General features: G+C 37.9%; 3 protein-coding genes across 4 annotated transcripts in view; all 3 read right to left on the bottom strand.

Annotated features, from left to right (window-relative positions):
• Positions 1-2701, bottom strand: part of LOC116301915 (anoctamin-4) — a 13754-nt gene extending 11053 nt beyond the window's left edge. Inside the window, exons 1-2 of one of the 2 annotated variants that reach the window (XM_031711085.2) lie at positions 2103-2701; positions 66-140 (exon numbers count right to left, since the gene is read on the bottom strand). In XM_031711085.2, coding sequence (XP_031566945.2) covers positions 66-140; positions 2103-2399 — 372 coding nt within the window. In that variant the 5' untranslated portion in view covers positions 2400-2701. The remainder of the gene's footprint in view (positions 1-65; positions 141-2102) is intronic. The other variant, XM_031711086.2, reaches the window with a different exon arrangement.
• Positions 2702-4515: 1814 nt separating this feature from the next.
• LOC116301913 (anoctamin-4) lies at positions 4516-14212 on the bottom strand. Its single transcript, XM_031711083.2, has 7 exons — positions 13856-14212; positions 10751-11105; positions 9823-9986; positions 8311-9290; positions 8018-8142; positions 6404-6818; positions 4516-5549 (listed from the first exon to the last, which is right to left on the bottom strand). Exons 1-7 carry the CDS (start codon positions 14141-14143, stop codon positions 5297-5299), a joined length of 2580 nt encoding a protein of 859 aa, XP_031566943.2. The 5' UTR covers positions 14144-14212; the 3' UTR covers positions 4516-5296.
• A 2101-nt stretch (positions 14213-16313) lies between these two features.
• LOC148910196 (uncharacterized) lies at positions 16314-21503 on the bottom strand. Its single transcript, XM_089031740.1, has 4 exons — positions 20391-21503; positions 20144-20280; positions 18771-19751; positions 16314-18635 (listed from the first exon to the last, which is right to left on the bottom strand). Exons 1-4 carry the CDS (start codon positions 20431-20433, stop codon positions 16569-16571), a joined length of 3228 nt encoding a protein of 1075 aa, XP_088887866.1. The 5' UTR covers positions 20434-21503; the 3' UTR covers positions 16314-16568.
• Between the last annotated feature and the right edge of the window lie 526 nt (positions 21504-22029).

Raw genomic sequence — 22029 nt, forward strand, 5'->3', positions numbered from 1 at the left:
TCCGTGAAACTCTTGAAAGAAGCAGAGTGCATTGTGCAAGGTTATAAATATCTGTCATTACTAACATGTTGTTCATTTTTATCCTTGCCCAAGCACAAGTTATTACGTAGTCTCTGCATCGTTGTTGGTTTTTCTCTCGGCTACAGCGTAAAGGGAAATTAAGACAATCAATCATCTGTGCCATCTTATAGCACGGTACAAACATAGTCATGAGCTGGGTACTATATCTCTTGTTTGTTTTGTACGTGATATGACCGAGATGAGTCCTCAAAAAGAGCAGCATGATAGAAACTTCCTTTCTTTTCCTTTTCCTCCCCCCCCCTCCCCCTCCCCGCTCATTTTCATTTTTACGAAAAAAAATAATTTCTTCTAACAGAATTCTTTATTTCTTCAAGACGCACAATATTGATCTTTTTATGTGGTGTTTACAAATGGTCGCTTTTAATTGTCTACACACTAGAAGCATATGGCAATGTTGTTTCGACCCTTACCTCTTCTAGCTAGACCAATATCATGCATGTATAATCAGATAGACGGGCTGACCAATCATAAACATCACCGGGCATTGCCTTTATATAGATAAAACGGTAACTTGCCCATGACCAATTGAAAACATTTGAATTCAAGAAAACGCCAATGTTTCTCTTTAAGTTACAGATTAATTATAGTGGATAAATTTTAGGATGTTTGACCGAGATGATTAAATAATCTCACATGCAAGAACGTGCACGATAATCTCAGCCTAAGGGGGCTTAAAAGAGTTAATTGTCTCTCAGCCAATCAGAATAGTAATTTCAAGAACTAAAAAGTGTGGCTCAGCTTGTTTGCCTATTGATCGTTGATCCGTGAAAAACAAAGAACGTTGAAAATATCAGCTAAAATCAAGAGCATTTTTTTAAGACTCCATATTAGAATTAATTTTTTTCTCCCTTGAAGATTGATTGCTCAGTATCAATTTCCTTAATTTCGCGAAGTTCTTAATTAATTGCTCTCAAGCTTACAACACGACTAATCATATTAAAGTATGTAAAACTATGCAAATTGAATGTTAATTTGGTTGTTTGATGCCTAGAATGGACGTCAAGAATAGTAAACCTTTCCTTTGAGTTTTAGGTCCTATTAGAACTATTAGAACTTGATAAAGAAACCCCGCAAAATTTGGTCAAGCACGAAGGAAATTTTATAGAGATGGATATTGGTAACAATGACAACTGAAAAAAGAAAGAAGCAAAAAGATGCAAGTAACCAATATTGGGGTGTATCGTATCAAAAATATTCATTCATTCATTTTTATCTTGAATATTAACATTGTCGGCCACAACTACAAATAAAAGTATATTTATATTTAGTTTTTTTATTTATTTTAAGAGCGAGATGTACTGAGTCACTAACATTATGTTCATGATATTTGTAATTGTTTATTTGTATTGCTAGAATATCTATCAACAACGCTTAAACGTAACTTAGTATTTTACCAAATATTATTTTCTCAAAACCTCCAAAAGTATTACCTCTAAACACTGGTTTATGAGATCACTAGATAATTACCAAATATCTTTTATAGAATTAATGGTCCCATGCAGTCGAAGGCCCTAAACAAGTCGGCAAAATTTATTTCGACAAACTTTGAAGTGAAAATAACGTGGCAAAAAGCGATGAAACCAATCAAGTGTTTCTTGTTTATGATAAATGATGTTTAAAAAACCTTCCAAACCACGCATTTACTTCAACTTAGTTTTACTAATCTCCTTCAGTAAATTTAAAGTTTTAAATTAGGTACTTTATGAAATATTAGAGATATTAAATTATTGATCCAATGAGTGTTAGGAATATTTTCTTTGCATTGTAAACCTTCATCCTCGTAACCTACAGTTATTCAAGCACTTGTTTTCATCAGTTATGTTTTGGTATTTATGGCCAGCTGGTCGTTGTCCCCCAATGTATTGTAGATCTTAATGCTTATAGTATAATATTTGTATGCTAAAGCATTTTCCTTTGGAATGGTCTGTACACTATGAATGCATGATAGATATAAAGATAAACAATAACATCTGGAGGGCTATTGATGCGGGAACGAAAGAAAGTTGTATGTTTGCGGTTACCTGAGGTGATATGCTTTCGTCTCGTTCAATCAGCAAACCTTCCTCTCCTAATGCTTTTTCAAACGCCTCTCGTTTCTCTTCATGTTCTTCAGCCTTCTTGGCCTCTTCGTCATCTTTCTCTTCATCCTCTGGGCACCGTTCGTACACCAAGATGTAGTCGATTTTATGACCCCCAGATTCAAAGTACAGTCCTAGTGGATTGCCAGAATCAGTGTTACCGTTCTTGCCTTCCATTTCGAGGAGCACGTCGTCTTCATCTGTATCACCTCTGGAATGAACTGCTTTTAAGTCGGCCATCACTTATAGCAGTGTCACCCTTCAAATCTCCGATGGAATTCAGAGTTTCTAGTAGCCGAGCTTGAAAACAGGGTGTGAGTCATTCACACTCCAGGTACTATTGAAAATGGTAATTAGCTTCCCAAAAAATTATTTCCTGCATGTCTTGCACGAGAAAGATGCAAGAGTGATAAAAAATCATACAAAACGATTCCCTCTATTCTTCCTGACTTGAATATTTTAGCACAAAACTAGTCAGGAAGGGAAACAAATGACTCTTTCACTAAAGACTCTTGTTTAATTGAAAATTCAATGTAGGTTTTGATCCTTGAATGACTGAATAAATTGATTCTTTGAGGTTTTGTTTGAAGATCACATGCAGTAGTCAGTAGTGACCGACTAAAAAGAGTGTTTGTAATGAAATATTCATGTACATACGATCACAGTTTTTATGGAAATTTCTGGCGCATACTTTAGAAAACATCTCGCTGCAATGACAACAGTTGTTATGTAATCCTATGAAAAAAAACTTTTGTACATAACCCCCTAAAAAAACTTTCTAAAATCCTTAAGAATCTAAAATTCAAAATTTTAAAGAATAAGAAGTCGACAGTGAAAAAATATATCGTTTAACTTTGTTTCATGACTTGAAAACAATACTCCCCTCTGCCACTTGTTGTGAGGTCAACGTTTTTTTTTTTTTTAGGTTTACGTGATCATCTTTTTTCGATATACTTTGTTACTCAGTCCTACTATAGAATTATTGGGAATTAAAGATCTAGAATTAAATGCAAACTAACCAAACATAACAAAAAGCTCAAAAGCCTTTACAATTCTTTGTTTTCTTTTTGCCCGTTTATTCTTATTGTTATTTTTCATCTCGATTAATTCGGATTTACATCGAAAATCAGTCCAGTCATATTTTGGGCTCACTGTTTGTAAATGAAATTCATCTAGTGCGCCAACTAGTAAAAAACCTGTCTTCATCGTCAAGATCGATAATAACATATTGACCGCTCAGCGTAAAAAGAAAGAAAAGGAAAAAGAAAGGGAGAAATAAAGAAAAAAATAAAAAATAGAAAAGAGGAGAATTTTACCTATATTTACAAAATTGAAATATTTCAACTTTATTTCGAAACTTAGCCATTTTCAAATCTTACATCATCTAGCTTACGAATCACGTGACTCTTGTTTAGAGAATCTGGCGGGAAATGATGTCAGTGTTGCTGCGAAATGATAGTTCCTTTATAAAACAAATTCATGAAAACATTTTTAAATCACAATTTTTAAAGCCCAAATTTAAAGCTGATTTCAAAACTGAAAAGAAAATTGGGGTTTACTTCGGTAGTTTTTAAGGAATTCAAGACTTTTGAGCACAAGCAGCTCACTGAACAACTTTTTGAATAAAAAGAAGCGCGAAAACCAACTTTCTACGGTAAAATTCATAACGTCAGCGCTATTGTTTACCTAAATATACATTGGCTTACAAATATAGGACTAAAAATTTGGAAAATGCTCTACGGCAAATGTACTGAAAATGTTTTTACATATATTTTTTTTATAAATAAGGACGCTCCTTTACAGGACTCTAACCGGAGTGGCCAATGATTTAGTGCCAATAAGCCTTTTCATAGTTTAAGAATCGATTCCACTGCGCATGCGATTTTATCCCGAATTTCTCACCTTCTTTTGTCTAAACCTTCTTTTGTTCTTAATTAAACAAAAGAAGGTTAGAAATTCGGGATAAAATCGCATCCGCAGTGGAATCGATTCTTAAACTATGAAAACGCTTATTCTGCTAGTCTAAGTCTCACGGGAATTACTATTTTATAGTCTATTTGCAATTTATGAAGCTCATTTAAATGTTCTTTGGTAACAATTAGGCAAGGCTTTCGGAAGATCTACGACTGTTTTTTTGGGGGTACGGCTTTTTATTGGAGCATGTTTCTGTGGGTAGTACATGATGCTATTTGTCCTATGTAAATTTTCTTTTTTCTTTAGCTCTTTTGTTGAATGTTGTTTGTTACGTATTGGCGAATCAGAAAAAGAAAAAAATGAAATGAAATGATGATAATAATAACTGCATAATTTCACAAATTGTAATTGCTTGGTTATTGACACCTAGCTGAGACAAAAATATCACAATTGTACTTTATTTTTGTATGAAAAACATTAAAAAATTACATTATAAAAAGTTATTAAGAGAATATCGTTTTAAAAGAAAGAATGAGACTAAAATTAGGTTTATCAAATGCTTGCATGTGACGAGTTTGGTGAGCGCAAGTTGTTATTAAAAAAACTACAAACTACGAATTGTTCCAATCCTTTACATGTCAAAGCATTACATCTTTTCTTTTAATGAAAATGCACTGCTGCGTTACGGTAGTTATAGTTGTAGAAGCTTATGATTAAAATGCTTATGCTTAAAAGTTTGTCAACATGCTCATCGCGACCTAGTTGTGTCGGGTTATATTTCAAGTATGTGGCTACGTAAAGGCTTGATTGATGTAAAAGCCCACTCCAGAATACAGACTAGGACACCTCGGCAAATCCTTGCTGTCCAATATTCAAAATGGTGTCTTTCCGGGGGTGTCTTATTATATTTGGATCAGAAAAGCCGAACGATTCCAAGAATCGTGTCATAAAGCTAAAATATACCAATTAATGACATATAGACCTCTTTAGCTTCTTTGTTTGTTGTGCACATTTCAGACCATGTGATGCCACTCTTGGCAGTTGATTCTTTCATCTGTAAATACTTTAACAAGTTCGTCATAAAAGAACAACTCTCAAGGGAATGTCATGTGATCTGAAATGGGCAATTTGCATACGAAGGTAAATGGGTCTATTCTGATCCAAATCTGATCAAAGACCATTTTGAATATATAATCCTTTCCTAAAGTAGCCAATGGCAGTGTCTACAGCATTGTATTCTCTCTATATTCATTCATTTTCCCTTTTCCATACAAGCGGTTCTTTACCAACAGCTTTTCCATTCTTTCTTTGATCTCCGAGCTCCTGGACTTGTCAGGGATAATGTAAGCAATGAAACTGGTCACGGCATAGACTGTGTATTGAAACACGAAGACAAAGGCTAAACGTGCTGCTATCACGTGCCAGTACTGCTTTGAAAACTTGAAGGGGTAGGTGTTGTCATGGAAACCACGGTACCTGGAAACAAACATTACATGTGTTACGCTAGAAGACCAACACGTTAATCAAGTTTATGTATGTATGAATGAATGTGGTTCAAGTTGCAATTCAGGGTCCCGCGTCAGAAAATAGAGAGCCAATTTCAGCTGCAGCAGTTTTCCAAGTGGAATTAAAAGCTACTTATTTGCTTCAATAGGACGTGTGCATTATGGCGTCCTTGGCCTCTACTACCAGACTGCCTTGCACACTTCCATTTGTTCAGTTAAACAACACAAATATTGTCTTTCTACTCTCGTGAGCCGGGGAAGTGCAAATTTAAATAAGAAGGAAAATTCGTGAAGCATTTTGGTACCATAATAAAAAACAAAAACAAAAACGACCAAATAAATAATACTAAAACTAGCATGTAACAGTGCCTGTGATGGTTGTGTTGCGGCCAAACCGTTCTAGAGGGAATGGGGCGCGATTTCGAGGACACATGTTCGAGCAAGACGTTGAGTAAACGCCAAGATTATGTAGCAAAGGAAGAAGGGACAAAATGCAATTTTTTTGCGCCTTAAAACACTTATCGCAATGTAATGCAACTTACTTATGTACCGATTATTAATTGTTAGTTGTGAGCCTCAACACCCTCGAAAATCTCACCAATCACCACCGAAGTCTTAGCGAACTACAGTGAGAGCACTGTAAGATCGAACCGAAGTCTAACCTGTAACATATACCTCGAAGCGAAAAAAGGGAGTCATTATGGTATCACGCTATTCTGCTGGTACAGGTTACAACGCCTCAATGCAAACATTCCTTCTCTTAGTACTTCATTTTCTATCGATAAGACTTAACAATATATCTTTTTTTCGTGTTTTCCCACTGACCTGCAGATAGGACTAGAGTAGTTGAGATTTTGATAGTCATCATCAGGCTTGGTTCCTGGCTCCGTCTCGTTAAAGTATTTGACCTCAAAGAACGATAGGCTGGCATTGAGATATCCGTTCAGGGTCCCTCCGCTATCTCTATCCGGGGCATATTTCATTCTGTACAGAAGTCTGGGTATAAAATCCGATGTGAAGGACAGGACAAACGCATTGACCAGGACGGATAGCTTTGTTAATCCTGCTAGAATCCTGTACCAGGCACCGATATCTTCTGCAATGGCAATATCTGGACGACGGAACTGGGCCACAAAATTGATGGCATCGACTCTGATTTCCACTATGGAGTTGAGCAGAGCAAAGAGTGGGCCAAGAGGAAATGCCGCGACAAACATGGTAACAAATCCGTATTGAAGAACTGAAATAGAAATAAAACAATATGACCTATGAATATATACCATGATCACTACCACCATCATTATCATCATAATCACCATGATCACTACCACCATCATCATCATAATCACCATGATCACTACCACCATCATTATCATCATAATCACCATGATCACTACCACCATCATTATCATCATAATCACCATGATCACTACCACCATCATCATCATCATAATCACCATGATCACTACCACCATCATTATCATCATAATCACCATGATCACTACCACCATCATCATCTTCATAATCGCCATAATCACTACCACCATCATTATCATCATAATCACCATGATCACTACCACCATCATTATCATCATAATCACCATGAGCACTACCACCATCATCATCATCATAATCACCATGATCACTACCACCATCATTATCATCATAATCACCATGATCACTACCACCATCATCATCATCATCATAATCACCATGATCACTACCACCATCATTATCATCATAATCACCATGATCACTACCACCATCATTATCATCATAATCACCATGATCACTACCACCATCATTATCATCATAATCATCATGATCACTACCACCATCATTATCATCATAATCACCATGATCACTACCACCATGATCACTACCACCATCATCATCTTCATAATCGCCATAATCACTATCACCATCATTATCATCATAATCACCATGATCACTACCACCATCATTATCATCATAATCACCATGATCACTACCACCATCATTATCATCATAATCACCATGATCACTACCACCATCATTATCATCATAATCACCATGATCACTACCACCATGATCACTACCACCATGATCACTACCATCATCATCATCTTCATAATCGCCATAATCACTATCACCATCATTATCATCATAATCACCATGATCACTACCACCATCATTATCATCATAATCACCATGATCACTACCATCATCATCATCATCATAATCACCATGATCACTACCACCATCATCATCATCATAATCACCATGATCACTACCACCATCATCATCATCATAATCACTACCACCACCATCATCATCATAATCACCATGATCACTACCACCATCATTATCATCTTCGAACATCCGTGTCCAATATGCGAACGCGAATAGAGATATTCGCTTTTTATATTGCTGCATCGTAAGATCATTGATAATACTTACCGACTTCCAAGTATTCCCAGAACATGTTATGCTCTCCTAATGAGTTCAAGTCAAAATCTTGTGCATACTGCGGCATTTCTTTGTTGCGTGGTTCTTTACGCTTCTTGAGCCACTCCATGACAAACCTAATGATCAATGAAGAAACGTTTAGTACAACGGAAAATAAAAAAATATATGTAACATCTGTAAGGGATCCTTAAGGACACAAATTTGGTAATCTCTTGGTTGGCCGGAAGGTCGTAGTTGATAGTCAAATTAAATCTACTCATGGATGTATTACGGTTACTACTTACGGAATGGCAATCTCGGTGATATTTCCAATGATCTGTTGGCCAACCATGATGATGAACAACTGAACACATAATTCTAAAAAACAACCTTGTTCGCTGCAGCCATCTAATCGGTATTTACCAGCAATCCTTTTGTAGCGGCCAGGAGTTCCAACCACAAGACCCGACTTGAAAAAGGCGATGTAAAAGATCGACGCGTAGGTGTTTACAAACTGGAAAAGGTACATCTTATAAGTGAAGCTGTCTTCAAAATCGGTTCTTGTGCGAGGGTTTTCCCAGTTTGTAAGCCAAACAGCTATTTTTTGATAAACGAACTTGAGAAGATTGATGCAAATCAAGTTGATAATAGCGGCGGTAATGGAGGTCACGATTCGGGCACGTTGTCGAATGTCGATGATTTTGTTTCCACTGAGAGCGGCGAAGACTGCAGCACGGTAGACAACAACGCCAATGACAGCAGCTATGACGAGGAAGATCATCAAAGCAATGATGCTTCCAGCAGCGCCATACCGTTGGTATCGGGTCCTCCTTGGTATATGGGGCTCCATTTTACCATTCACAGGATTTTTTTTCAGCGATGGGGCTGTTTTTTTAAATTCGGGCCTCACAGGTTCTTCTTCTTTCTCGAATCCTTTCACATTCCATTCGATAGCCAAAGAAACTTGTCTTCTCTTCCAGAACTCAAGGAAAAGCGTGGCCCATATGGAGCTGAATATGGCGAGGAATACAGTGGCATCGTTGTCGAAGAAATTAGTCACATAGGCATAACCACATGTCGTGGATACTAAGTCCCAGTAGCTGCACTGGCGGTCACACAGCGGGCACATGTAGAAGTAACCCTTTAGTTTATCGTCGCAGGAATCGCGTACGACAGGACTAGTGGTTGCTGATGCAATGCCGTAGATGAAGACGACTAGACCGGCAATAGCCAGGGGAACAAGCATTGAAGTGTAAAACCCCAGCCAGGCAAAGTATAAACCAACCTATACAAAGTTTGGTAAAACATTATTAAGAACTTTGATTATAAACAGCGTGAAGCATTCAGAGCGCTCAACAGCTTTTTGCCCCTTGGTTATATTGGCTAAGACGAACTTGACAGACAATCAAGGGATCCAATCCCATTTCCACCCAATACTTCTACAAATACCACGTACTTCGAAATCCCATTTTTTCTCTTTAAAAACATTTCCTCATTGTATTATTTTCAAATTGTGACCCAAATCACATTTTCTCAGGGCAGAAAAGGGAAAATCCCAGTTCTCATTTGACCCCTTCAGGACCCTTTACCATGACACGCTGCAACAGTTTTTATCGTGAACCAGGTAAAAAAAAAAAAGGAAAAAAAAGGTTCACACGTGACTGGAAGTATCATACACAAGTCAAATATGAAAAATTGCCACCTCATGATTTCCCCTTAAAATCACTAGCGCTCAATATAAGATGATCTAATGAATATAGCTTGTCATCAATAATGACATGGCTGAAAATTTATTAACTGATCTTGTGTTTACCTACCTCTGTGCCAAAGTATTCTTTGATCAAGTCGTAGGGCTGGTATTTGAAGCATCGGCCAAATCGTGCCCATTCTTTTTTGAGTCTTTGACGATCGTTAGTCGAAGATTCTCCATCTTCTAGGTCGTCATCTCCGTCATGAAGGGAATAGCTTGCAGTGTAAACGCCTTAAAAATATTCAAAACATAGCAATGCGAATGATAAGCAAGCTTTATACTGTTATCAATTAGCTGGACAATTAAGGTCTGTTTTGCTGGAGCGTCTGAGCTTACCCGTGTTTTTCCAACCCAAACCACGTATCATTCGGACTTGGAAGATTTGTTGCTTGTGTTGTATAAATAGCTCATGTGTTTTCTCATTCATGTGCAACCATTAAATTACCTTGCGAGCAGAGCTTTTTTTCTGACCCTCCGTGGGCTGGCTGGTAGGGGAGAAAAAATACTTTCTCCTCGACCAGCCAGCCCAGGGCGGGTCAGAAAATGAACCTCTGCTCGCAGGGTACCATTAAATAAGGGAAATAATAATACTCTATTAATAACACGTGCTTTGAAATCGGAAAACTATTACGTGCAAACATGACAATCAATCGATATCGCATGGTATTTTAAAGGGATTAATACATAAATTTGTGCCTTGCATCTCGACTGAATAACTGACCATGGACCTCATGCATGTGGCGTCAACATGCAAGAACTGGTCTTTTTGACAAGTCAATTTTGTAGCGTAAAAGAGCTAAAATTCATGCAGTATTCAATCATAAAAACAGTGTATGGTTTTGCTAGAGTTAGTTTATGCAGTATTCAATCAAAAAGCAGTGTATGGTTTTACTAGAGTTAGTTTATGCACTATTTAATCAAAAAGCACTGTATGTTTTTGCTAGAGTTAGTTTTTTTCGTGCAACACTGACAAACGTTTTAATATTTTTGCTTACCTTCATATAACAAGTGCCTCAATCCGTCACCAGCTTCAAAACACATTTGCTGGGTAACATACCGAAAGTCACAGGGCTTAAACAGATCTTCCTTCTTTTTGGCATACTTGTGGATCATTTCGTTATGGAAGGGGGCCATGAAGAATTTCTTTTTCTTCTCGATCGTACTGTTGTCAATCTCTAATGGGTTGTATTTTTCAAGTTTTTCGAAGTTATGCTTTTCAAAGGCCTTTTCCAGACCTGTTTTCATATCGTTCTCCTGTATAGGGGCTTTCAACTTCAATTCTTCTGCCTTGTCTAGTAATACTGGTAAAGGGAGATGCACTTTGACAAAGTGGCGTTTTCTGGCATTTTCCTACGAGAAAAAAGTAAGGCCCACATTTATAGCCCGGATCACACTAGTGTCGGAATTGGAAACAACATACAAGGGACAAGACTCTGGGACAAGGCGGACAAGGCGGACAAGGCGGACAAGGCGGACAAGGCGGACAAGGCGGACAAGGCGGACAAGGCGGACAAGGGGGACAAGGAGGACAAGGCGGACAAGGCGGACAAGGCGGACAAGGTGGACAAGGTGGACAAGGTGGACAAGGTGGACAAGGTGGACAAGGTGGACAAGGCGGACAAAGTGGCAAGGCGTCAAGGCGGACAAGGCGGACAAGGCGGACAAGGCGGACAAGGCGGACAAGGCGGACAAGGCGGACAAGGCGGACAAGGCGGACAAGGCGGACAAGGCGGACAAGGTGGACAAGGTGGACAAGGTGGACAAGGTGGACAAGGTGGACAAGGTGGACAAGGTGGACAAGGTGGACAAGGCGGACAAAGTGGCAAGGCGTCAAGGCGGACAAGGCGGACAAGGTGGACAAGGGTCAAGTATATCATCATCATCATCATCTTCAACATCATCATCAATATAATCATCATCACCATAAACATCATGATAAATAATAAAAAATAAATAAATCACTTTATTTAAGTGTCTAGTCGTTCTAGCGCTTTTCGCACTAATTGGGGACACTTTTCACTCACACGCACTACCACTACATTTAATATTCTATGCACACAATGCTCAACTCACATGTTGATTCTTATGGAGGGAGGAAACCGGAGAACCCGGAGAAAACCGGAGAACCCGGAGAAAACCGGAGAACCCGGAGAAAACCCTCGTAGCATAGGAGAGAACAACACATCAAACAAACTCAATTCACACGTGGCGACCGCAGGGCTCGAACCAGCGACCTGACCCGTTGGACTCACAGCGGTGAAAGACGACGCGTTAGCCGCGAACGCCACCCATGCTACCCCATGATCATTATTATTATTATAGCAGTAAATATTATTATTATTATTATTATTATTATTATTATTATCATCAAGGGCAGTAGCAAGGCCAAGGCCAAGGACAAAGCCAGGGCTTTACCCCTCGACTGTCCATTGAAACTGACAGGCCAAAAGAAGAAACGAATCAAAAACGACAAACTTCCAAAGACCAGGTCTGAACTGCTATTGGTAAGTTGAAAAAAACGAAAAGTAGTAAGTTGAGTTACGTGCTCAATTACAGGGTATTGCTCGAGATTTTAAAGTGCAAGTAACCAACGATAGTTTTCTTAAAAACAAGAGCATTGTTTGAAATTAACTTTTTCCTTAACTTATCTTCCACTGGATGCCAGGTTTTCAGAAAAATACAAAAAAAAAAAAAAAAAAAAGAAGAAAATAGATTCTCAAAGAAATATGTGCCAAATGTTCTTTTGTATTTCCTCATTGTTTGATAGTCTCGCATACCGTATGAATTTTGAAGGGGTTTACCAAATAAAATTCATTATAAAAATTGATCCAGAATATGCACGCGTGTGTAATTCAAAACGCGCCAAAACTTGTCGATTGTTTACAAGTTTTGTGAGCCACACTCACCGGACCTATCCGGGCCGATCCAAACGCATGTAAATGACGTCAACGTGTTTCATTGACGGCAGTCTATTGTCTGGGGTGGCCGCGTAGCAATGCAAATGGCAGTAATAAGCCTTTTCATAGTTTAAGAATCGATTCCACTGCGCATGCGATTTTATCCCGAATTTCTCACCTTCTTTTGTCTAAACCTTCTTTTGTCCTTAATTAAACAAAAGAAGGTGAGAAATTCGGGATAAAATCGCATGCGCAGTGGAATCGATTCTTAAACTATGAAAAGGCTTATTATATGAAAATATTCATATTCAGCATCAATTCATTGTTGATTGATTTTAATACGCAGTCTCTGCTCATCAAAGCGAATCCTCCAAGTATTCTAGATCAATTCCATCAATTCTAGAAATCTTCCATGAAAGAATTGAAATTTTTTGCCACTGACGTAGTTGAATCTTGAACTAAATTTGCTATAAACTTGTTTCATGATAAGGCTACCACCCATCACATATTCTTGTAAGTAGACTAACTGGTAAATAAAATAATGTTAAACGAGGTCAAAATACCGAGGTAAATTTGCCTTTTCAAGTGTTAAATCGACTTTTGATCTGTGTTGCCGTAAATATATATATATATATATATATATATATAATGCATATGCATCCTCACTAAAGGTTAATCTCCGTTGTGTGTTTAAGGAATCCAGGTAGCTCCTTATAAAAAGCACCTCAATAGGTGAGAAGACACTTGAATCCAACACCATGAAAGACATTCAATGTGCTTATAAAACACTTTACAGAGATTTTACAAGCGATGGGCTTGAGCCTCAACATATTCGCGCTTAAATTAATCAATTGCTACGGGTATCCAGTTTGTTTAAATTTTATACTCAGACTACTATAAAAGTTGATCTGCAGATTTTGGACAAGTCCTATAGCATTAACGACGGAGAAAGGCGTTGAGCGAGCAATTGGAAAATTAAACTGAAGCCAAAGAAAGAAGGCTCTTAATAAAAATTGTCAATAGATGCTTATATAAAAACAGAGAGTTCCAACAAACTTATTTAGGGATTTTGCGTTCCTTACAAGTTAAAAAAATCAAGTTAGCTAAGTTGACCGTCGACAGCCGAACGACGACAGAAGACTATAGCATTGCTCCTTGTAAGACTAATTGAGCGTCGCTTTAGCTAAACTATAGAACCCTTACCCCTGTACAAGTGATGCTATCTCGTTCGATCTCAAGCCCTATACTAGCCAATTCCTTTTCATAATCATCTCGAGTTTTCTGCATTGCAGTGGCCTTGGCCATGGTTTCTTCGTTCTTGTTTTCATCTGCTTCACATCGTTCGTATACTATCACATAATGTATTGCTCTGCTGCCATCTCGAAAATGAAGTCCCTTATAGGCTGGCTCAGAAGCGCCTGGAGTCCCCATCTCAATTAGAACATCGCTTTCTTTGGTACTTTTTGGACTGCTTGAAATTTCGTCAGCCATTGCCAGGCGGCAGAGAAACCTACTAATAGGGAAGAACTCTGTTCTTTGGTGCAAAGCCAAACGACACAGGGCGTGAGCAAGTGACTCTTAACAAATGTTTATGCAAATTATTTTACTGTTCTACGATTTGACAGGGGCAAGACGCTGAATAATTGAATATTAAAGCACCCAACGATGTTTCTACTTCTTCCAACGGTGTCAACCGACGATATCACGACAGGTGGTACTTATAAATTATCAAAAAAGAATAAACTATAAATATCGACAAAGTTTTAGAAAGAGAAAAAGGAAAACTTTTGTGAATCAATAAGTTGCAAAACAATTCGGCTTAAAAACAAAACAAAGTAGCAGTGACTGTTTGAAATGAAAAGCAGTTTCTTTCACGATATGTAAGATGCCTTGTTTTTTATATGACGTGCTTTTTGTCAGATTGTTTCAATATCATCATTAAAATAACCAGAGTTCTCTCATCAGACACCAATAGCCGCCGTTCAAATTAAAATTAATGAAGTGGTTCGAATTTTACAGTTAGTACTCAGTGAAGCAAATTAAATTTGACTTTCAAATTTTTGTGAATGGCTTATTTACTTTCTAAATGAATAAGCAAGATTTCTGTTACCACTGATAAACTAGTGGAACTAAGAGGAAAGTTTCAGGCAGTCATGTAAAAGAGGAAAGGAGAGGAGAGGAGAGAAGAGGACATTCCATTTTCATAGCTAGCCCCAAAACCTTTTTTAAAACAGTTATGTTAAAACATATCGTTAAATTAATCCATCAAGTCGAATAAAGCTGCGATGTATAGACCGTTTTCTCAAGGTTGCGTGCGCATCCAAATTTAAGGAACTTGACGAGCCACGATACCAGAACACGAGTAGTATCATGCATTGCTATGAAATTTTTTTTCTATAAGAATTCATAAAATCGATTATCCTCCTCTTTAAATATAAAACTGTCTTCTCAATTTTACTCAATTTGTATTTTTTAGTTTTGTGGCCCGTCAAGTTGGATGCGCACGCAACCAGTTGAGAAAACGGTCTATTGCAAGCATTCCCAAAAGAGTTAAAAGACAAAAGCCTGGCGGCCATTCTGGTGCCGTTAACAATAGATGCTATAATAAGAAATCTTTTGCTAAAATTTCAACGCTCCCCCGAGAGGCCGCGACGACGTAACTTGCAATCGAAGAATTATGTGACGAACGTATGGATGGCTGAGAAATCCTAAGGCCCTGGCAAAACGAGGAAACATGTTTTCTTAAATGTTTCCAAGGGTGGCAAAACTGTCAGGGAACATCGAGAAACATGTTTGCTCAATATCGGTTAGCGTATGCGCACTTTCAAAATAGAGCTAGCGTTGCTAAGTAACGAACTTTTAGGAGGGGATGTCAGCAAAAATCGAACATTTTGTGGCAACGGTCGAAAAATCGATTTCGCTCATATTCTAACCTTAGGTAGGCCTTATTCTAACTAGAACCACTATGTAGTTTGTTTTTAAAAATATCGCTTATTTTACGAGAAAAACGAGAAAATTGATTTTTGCGGATTTAAGCCTTTTGACGGCGGAAAGAAATCGACTACTTCAGAGCCTTCGCGTCGCAAAGAAAAGTAATTCAGACATATAAAACCATTATAATCTTATCAATTGGTATCTAAACTTGTTTTAGGAAAATGTTCAGCTATCTCAGTTTCCTTTTTCAAGACGAAAAAAATTTTTTTTTGACCCATACATTTTACAATACCAAGAGTATAGAAAGTTTAAAAAAATATTTTGGTATGTGCTATATAAAATAATGGGCTAAAATTTGGGCTAGTTAAAGTTAAGATGCTATATAATCTTATTCCACTGAAATTTGGTTGGGTAAATTATTTATCGCGTAAATAAAAAGCTTGAAATTCTTAAAAAATTCAGCGATTTCTCTGTCGGCAAAGATCAGTCGATTTCAATAGTTCTGCACAAACAACGCAATAAATCCGAGTTTGTTCGTTTTTCGAGCAATAATCTAAAGCAAAAATACTTTAAAAGGCCTAAGTTATTATTTTTAAGATAACGAAGAATCTTTTGAGGCTCAGATTCAAACACGCTTTGCTATTCGCGACTGAGAAGTGGACTGAGTATTGTAAGCAAACTTGAATAACTAACAAAGTGTCTAACGATTACAGTAGGGATTGCTCACCATATTTTCGGATTACTTCAGACTATTCTGCTTTAACCGTTGAATATTATTTATAGTTAGGTGAAGAATAAGTAGTCGTTCTATTTTTCTTGCTCCTACCATGATAAATTGGGAAAGGACGGTAATCTGAGATGTAAACATGTAATCCACAATGCATGCCGCTTAAAACAATACACGTCACCAGTGACACCAAACTGACAGTGACATCTGATTATAAGATATCGTCGTGTGTTTCATATTTTTGAGATGAATTTCCTAGGTAACTGAGGATAAACTAACAAACTTTACCTTCAAGAGAGACAGACTGCAAATACAGGTGTTGACTAATTCTTGCAGGAGATGTAAGTATGGCTTCTTGCGTCTTGTCTTAATGTGAGACGTCTCAAGCTCGAAGGAGGCACAGATTTCCTGAAGCATTTGGATTGAAAAAGATGATAGCTTGGATTTGGATGCCATTTCGCAGATATTGTAATGATCAAACATGATTGGATGTTTTGCAGAAACCAGTTCCATTACTTCATTCATTACATGAAACAATTCTTTTTCTTTGTTTTCCTCATTTTTCTTCATTTCATCGTTGTCTTCGTCATCAGCTGAGCCTAGCTTCTTTTTTCTTGCCAAACGCGAGAAAAAGCCTGCAATTTGTTGCGACGTAAGATATTCATTCTTATTGAACATACTTGAGCCATCTTTGTTTTTGGCCCTTCTCATGGTCTGGGCCACAGCTGCAGGATTGGCCTTCCTTCCAGTTGATTCTCCGTTTTCAAAAATATCGGTTAGATAGTTTTTCTGTGCTTCATTAAATCTTTTTCGTTTTGCTGCTGATTTTAGTGCCCATCCTTTAGGAAGCACTTGATCATGATCTAGATTGACGGTAGTGTCCCCATCTATCTGAGGAACGTCAGTAGCACCATGCTCTAGCTTTGTAGCGTACATAATCATAGCTCTGTCATACAGAGTTTCATGCTCAAGAACATATTTGTGGCTTCCATAATCAATATGCTTTTCGAGAGAAGAATATCTCTGAAAAGACATAATACAGCCTTCTTCGGGGCAAAAGAATAACGCATTTTCGTCATCTCGACCAATTTTCGCGCCCTCACTATCTTCGTCTTGGTTATCTTCTGTTAAGTTGACATCATCATCATTATCATCATCGTCATCATCATCGTCATCATCATCATTATCCTTAACTTTTTTTACCTTCTGCAGTGACTCAGCTTTAAGAGCGGGTTTTTTTGTCGGCATTTTTCTTGCTTTGATGGAAAGAAAGGTAACCTTTAATACTTCATAATCTGGAATCTTGTTGAGCTTTGGCAATTTGTTGGGCAGATTAAAGCTACTCCAAGGCATAAATTTGCCAGCACCAATTTCATAAGCCCTCCAAACTGTAATTCCTTCATTGCTGTAAGCGATGTTGTTAATAAAGCTCACACCTTCCCATTTTTCTGATAAGTCTGGAGAAGCTTGAGCGCCGCACAGTGTTACTCTTACCCCAGGGATTCCTCCAAATGACTCCATAGCACACTTCATTTGTTGAGCAGTATCTATATCATGTCCTGAGTTTAAATACTTCTTCATATGATTCTTGATAGTTGCAGCCTTTCTATCGCATGCGCCTTTGCCGCCCTGCGGGTCTGAGAAATCAATGCGCACTAGATTAAAGTCATTTTGTGATGCAACCTGATAAATGCCAAGGATTGTCGATGCAGAATGATAACATCCGGCATTATCTTGTCTGAGGTAAAGAGAGGTAATGTCAGAAGTGATGCTCTTAAGTTGCTGTAGAACGTCGTCAAAAATAGCCAGAACAGCAGGACTGTCCTGAATGCAGCTTTCAAATATATGTACAAACGTCAACATTTTCATTTCTCCTTCATCTGTTTTGGTCATGGCAACAGTTATGTGCCAGGGGATCCCGCGCTTACCAAACCAGTCTTGCTGGCTTTCTCGGAACTTTCTTGGCAAAAACTTCATTGCCCAGTCGGAAACTAAAAGCACTGCCTCCTTTCTTAAATCTTTAATAATTTCTTGCCTTGCTTGATCTTGATTAATTGATCGTAAAAGATGGGACTTCCAGGCCTCGATGTTCTGCGCGGACTGGGAGATCAAGAACTCCATTTCTCCTTTATCTTCCAAGGTGCATCTAGTGCTTTCTACTACGCATTTTATTTCTTTCAGAGTTACAGGAAATAAGTTACATCTATCGCATTTCAGGTCATGCTCGTGGTCACAGTCAACCATGTGGTCATCTTCACTTGGATAACTTAGGGCGTGCGTTCTGCAATGATCTGCAACTTTTGAGCTTTTGGTAACGTGAACCTTCAACAAAACATTATAACGATATTATGCATGTATTTCATGATGCTTATTGGTTTGGAGCTTGGGATTTTACTGCAGCGTGCGCTTTCAATAATGAATTGTTGCAGAATAACTGAAAGTGAACATTTAGTTTACCTTATAGTCGCCTTTGAAGTAACGCTTTGCTAGTTTGAGATTCTGCTTTATTTCCTTCGCCCAAGTAAGCCCATTCCCGTAAGTGTCTCCAAGCTTTTCAACCAACTCTTCAAGATCATCAAAGGCTTTTGCTCCAAGTGCTGAAAAGTTGTCTAAGCCCTGTAAAGATTTGCGTATTGAAGCTGAACATACGCTGAGAACTCTGCATAACGAACTACGACTCATTGGTTTGAAACCTGTCTCTTGACAATAGCTTTGGTACTGACAAATAATTTGCTCAGGTATCAAAGATCGTATAACATTTGGGATCCTGATTTCTGTTTGTGACGATAACTTAAGCGTTTTCTCGCCAAATGGCAAATCTTGTACAATATGTGAGCTGGTAATGAATATAATGAAGTGCTCAAGCTTTTCTGGTTGAACGTACATTCGCGTGTTCTTAGTGGAAGGTAAAACTGCCCCTCTGCCGTGGAGTAAAAGGTGGTGTCTTGCAAGATTGAAGCGATATCTTGTCAAACTAGGTATCCACCTGCGAAGCTCTTTAAAACTCAATTTGTCCGCCATGATGGATAATATCTGTCTGCGGGTGCTCCAAGAACTGCTGTTATTGTAGCATTCAGATAAAGCCTCCATAAGGGAGTTATCAACACTACATTTATTAGACTTCGTTTCTTTCAATGCAGAAAATAGCATTTCAGAATCTTCAGGAGCAATCTCCTTCAGGCATGCATCTACAACCTGTTGCGTTTTCCGGATATGAAAACGCTTTGTGCGCTCTGATGTTTGTTCCCATGGCAACAAAAGAGAATGACGAATAGGGCTAATGTCCCGTGAACAAAGGAAGGCATTCAATTTTTCTTTTGGGGAAGGAACAACCTCCGTTTCTTCCACAGTGACGGATAAGTAAGAAGATTCGCTTGGTTGATACAGACTTGTAGGCGTGGAGAACTTTGGATTAAACGTCACCTCCTCCTTTTCGTCCTAAAATTATTTAACAGAAAAAATAATTTAAAAAAATATAAGAAAATGAACGCACTTCTAATTCTGATTTCATTTATCGGTAGAATACGTAAATTCCCGACCCACAAAAACATGTAAAATACGCATTAACGTTTTGTTGATTTTCAGAGTTTCCCACTTCCTCTCCATTCCCTTCCCACTCCCCTTCCCATTTCCCGCTCCACACTTTTTCATATTATACCAATCCGCCGCCACTCGCGCCGCCTTTACTAATTTAATCTGATTACCAAACCGACTAACAAATAAACAAATATAAAATAACCAAGGGTTTTGAAAACAGCACTAACGCACAAAAATCATTTATTTTAGTAATAAAAGCATTCCTTCAGTTTTCAAGGAGAAAAGATATTTACCAGCGACAAATTACTTATTTGCTCAACAATCCTCTGTTCATCCAGTTCCTGTCTTTGGGAGGCGCTGGTGGTGACCGGAGTCTGTGGATCGGAGTCTTCGAGTTGTTTAAGAGTTTTTCTGCAATTTATGCACATTCCTACAAGTAAATGAAAGAAACATTTTTATTACTATAAAAGTATTTCATAGAAAGAAAAAATGCGCAAATCAAACCTCGAGTATCATTAGGAATGCAAACTTGTTACTGACCTGAACCTACTTGTAGGAATACCTCAGTCTTATTTAATATCATAGACGAATCGGATTTTCCTATTCCTCTTTCAAATCTCGGCCATTTTCCTTTGGTCTTTTGATGCTTAGATATTTCAACAGGTACTCTGCACCTTGTATTGCAGCCTCTTGTCCATCCCAATCCTAATTTTGAACGATGGAATGGACATATTGACCACGTATCAACATCATTTGGACAAACAAATATGGCTGCCCGACTCAAGATCAAGTCAACTTCATTTTCGGGGCCAGAGAACGCAAAGGCGGTCTTGTGGTCGAAAATCTCCTTTCTGCAGGCCAATAAAGGGATTATGGCAGTATCTCGTTTCCTGTCCTTTGGATCGAACCCACAGCTTCCTCCAACCAAAAGTTTGTTAGTTTATCCTCAGTTACCTAGGAAATTCATCTCAAAAATATGAAACACACGACGATATCTTATAATCAGATGTCACTGTCAGTTTGGTGTCACTGGTGACGTGTATTGTTTTAAGCGGCATGCATTGTGGATTACATGTTTACATCTCAGATTACCGTCCTTTCCCAATTTATCATGGTAGGAGCAAGAAAAATAGAACGACTACTTATTCTTCACCTAACTATAAATAATATTCAACGGTTAAAGCAGAATAGTCTGAAGTAATCCGAAAATATGGTGAGCAATCCCTACTGTAATCGTTAGACACTTTGTTAGTTATTCAAGTTTGCTTACAATACTCAGTCCACTTCTCAGTCGCGAATAGCAAAGCGTGTTTGAATCTGAGCCTCAAAAGATTCTTCGTTATCTTAAAAATAATAACTTAGGCCTTTTAAAGTATTTTTGCTTTAGATTATTGCTCGAAAAACGAACAAACTCGGATTTATTGCGTTGTTTGTGCAGAACTATTGAAATCGACTGATCTTTGCCGACAGAGAAATCGCTGAATTTTTTAAGAATTTCAAGCTTTTTATTTACGCGATAAATAATTTACCCAACCAAATTTCAGTGGAATAAGATTATATAGCATCTTAACTTTAACTAGCCCAAATTTTAGCCCATTATTTTATATAGCACATACCAAAATATTTTTTTAAACTTTCTATACTCTTGGTATTGTAAAATGTATGGGTCAAAAAAAATTTTTTTTCGTCTTGAAAAAGGAAACTGAGATAGCTGAACATTTTTCTAAAACAAGTTTAGATACCAATTGATAAGATTATAATGGTTTTATATGTCTGAATTACTTTTCTTTGCGACGCGAAGGCTCTGAAGTAGTCGATTTCTTTCCGCCGTCAAAAGGCTTAAATCCGCAAAAATCAATTTTCTCGTTTTTCTCGTAAAATAAGCGATATTTTTAAAAACAAACTACATAGTGGTTCTAGTTAGAATAAGGCCTACCTAAGGTTAGAATATGAGCGAAATCGATTTTTCGACCGTTGCCACAAAATTTCAAAATTGTTCGATTTTTGCTGACATCCCCTCTTAGAATGTTGACTTTCGTGGCTAAACGAGGAAACATTGGGAAACATTGTTTCCATGCGTCTTGGAAGCATGATCATGAAATGTTTCTGCCGCACAGCAGGAACATTTTTTCGTCTTTGAAGCAAAATTTGTTGCACGTAGCAATGTTTCGCATGTGGC

The sequence above is a fragment of the Actinia tenebrosa genome, unplaced genomic scaffold, assembly GCF_029948245.1.
Source record: "Actinia tenebrosa isolate PJP-AT-01 unplaced genomic scaffold, QUT_ActTen_1.0 PGA_scaffold17__23_contigs__length_9995812, whole genome shotgun sequence".
Classification (NCBI taxonomy): Eukaryota; Metazoa; Cnidaria; class Anthozoa; order Actiniaria; family Actiniidae; genus Actinia; species Actinia tenebrosa.

Excerpts from the sequence above, each read along its gene's own strand:
- LOC116301913 (XM_031711083.2), bottom strand. The coding sequence starts at position 14,143 with ATGGCTGACGAAATTTCAAGCAGTCCAAAAAGTACCAAAGAAAGCGAT. Across the intron at positions 9,291-9,822 it reads AAGAATACTTTGGCACAGAG|GTTGGTTTATACTTTGCCTG; the intron begins GTAGGTAAACAC and ends AACTTTGTATAG. Across the intron at positions 6,819-8,017 it reads CTGGGAATACTTGGAAGTCG|TTCTTCAATACGGATTTGTT; the intron begins GTAAGTATTATC and ends TTTCTATTTCAG.
- LOC148910196 (XM_089031740.1), bottom strand. The coding sequence starts at position 20,433 with ATGATATTAAATAAGACTGAGGTATTCCTACAAGTAGGTTCAG. Across the intron at positions 20,281-20,390 it reads ATTCCTACAAGTAGGTTCAG|GAATGTGCATAAATTGCAGA; the intron begins GTCAGTAACAAG and ends ATTTACTTGTAG. Across the intron at positions 19,752-20,143 it reads AAATAAGTAATTTGTCGCTG|GACGAAAAGGAGGAGGTGAC; the intron begins GTAAATATCTTT and ends AAATAATTTTAG.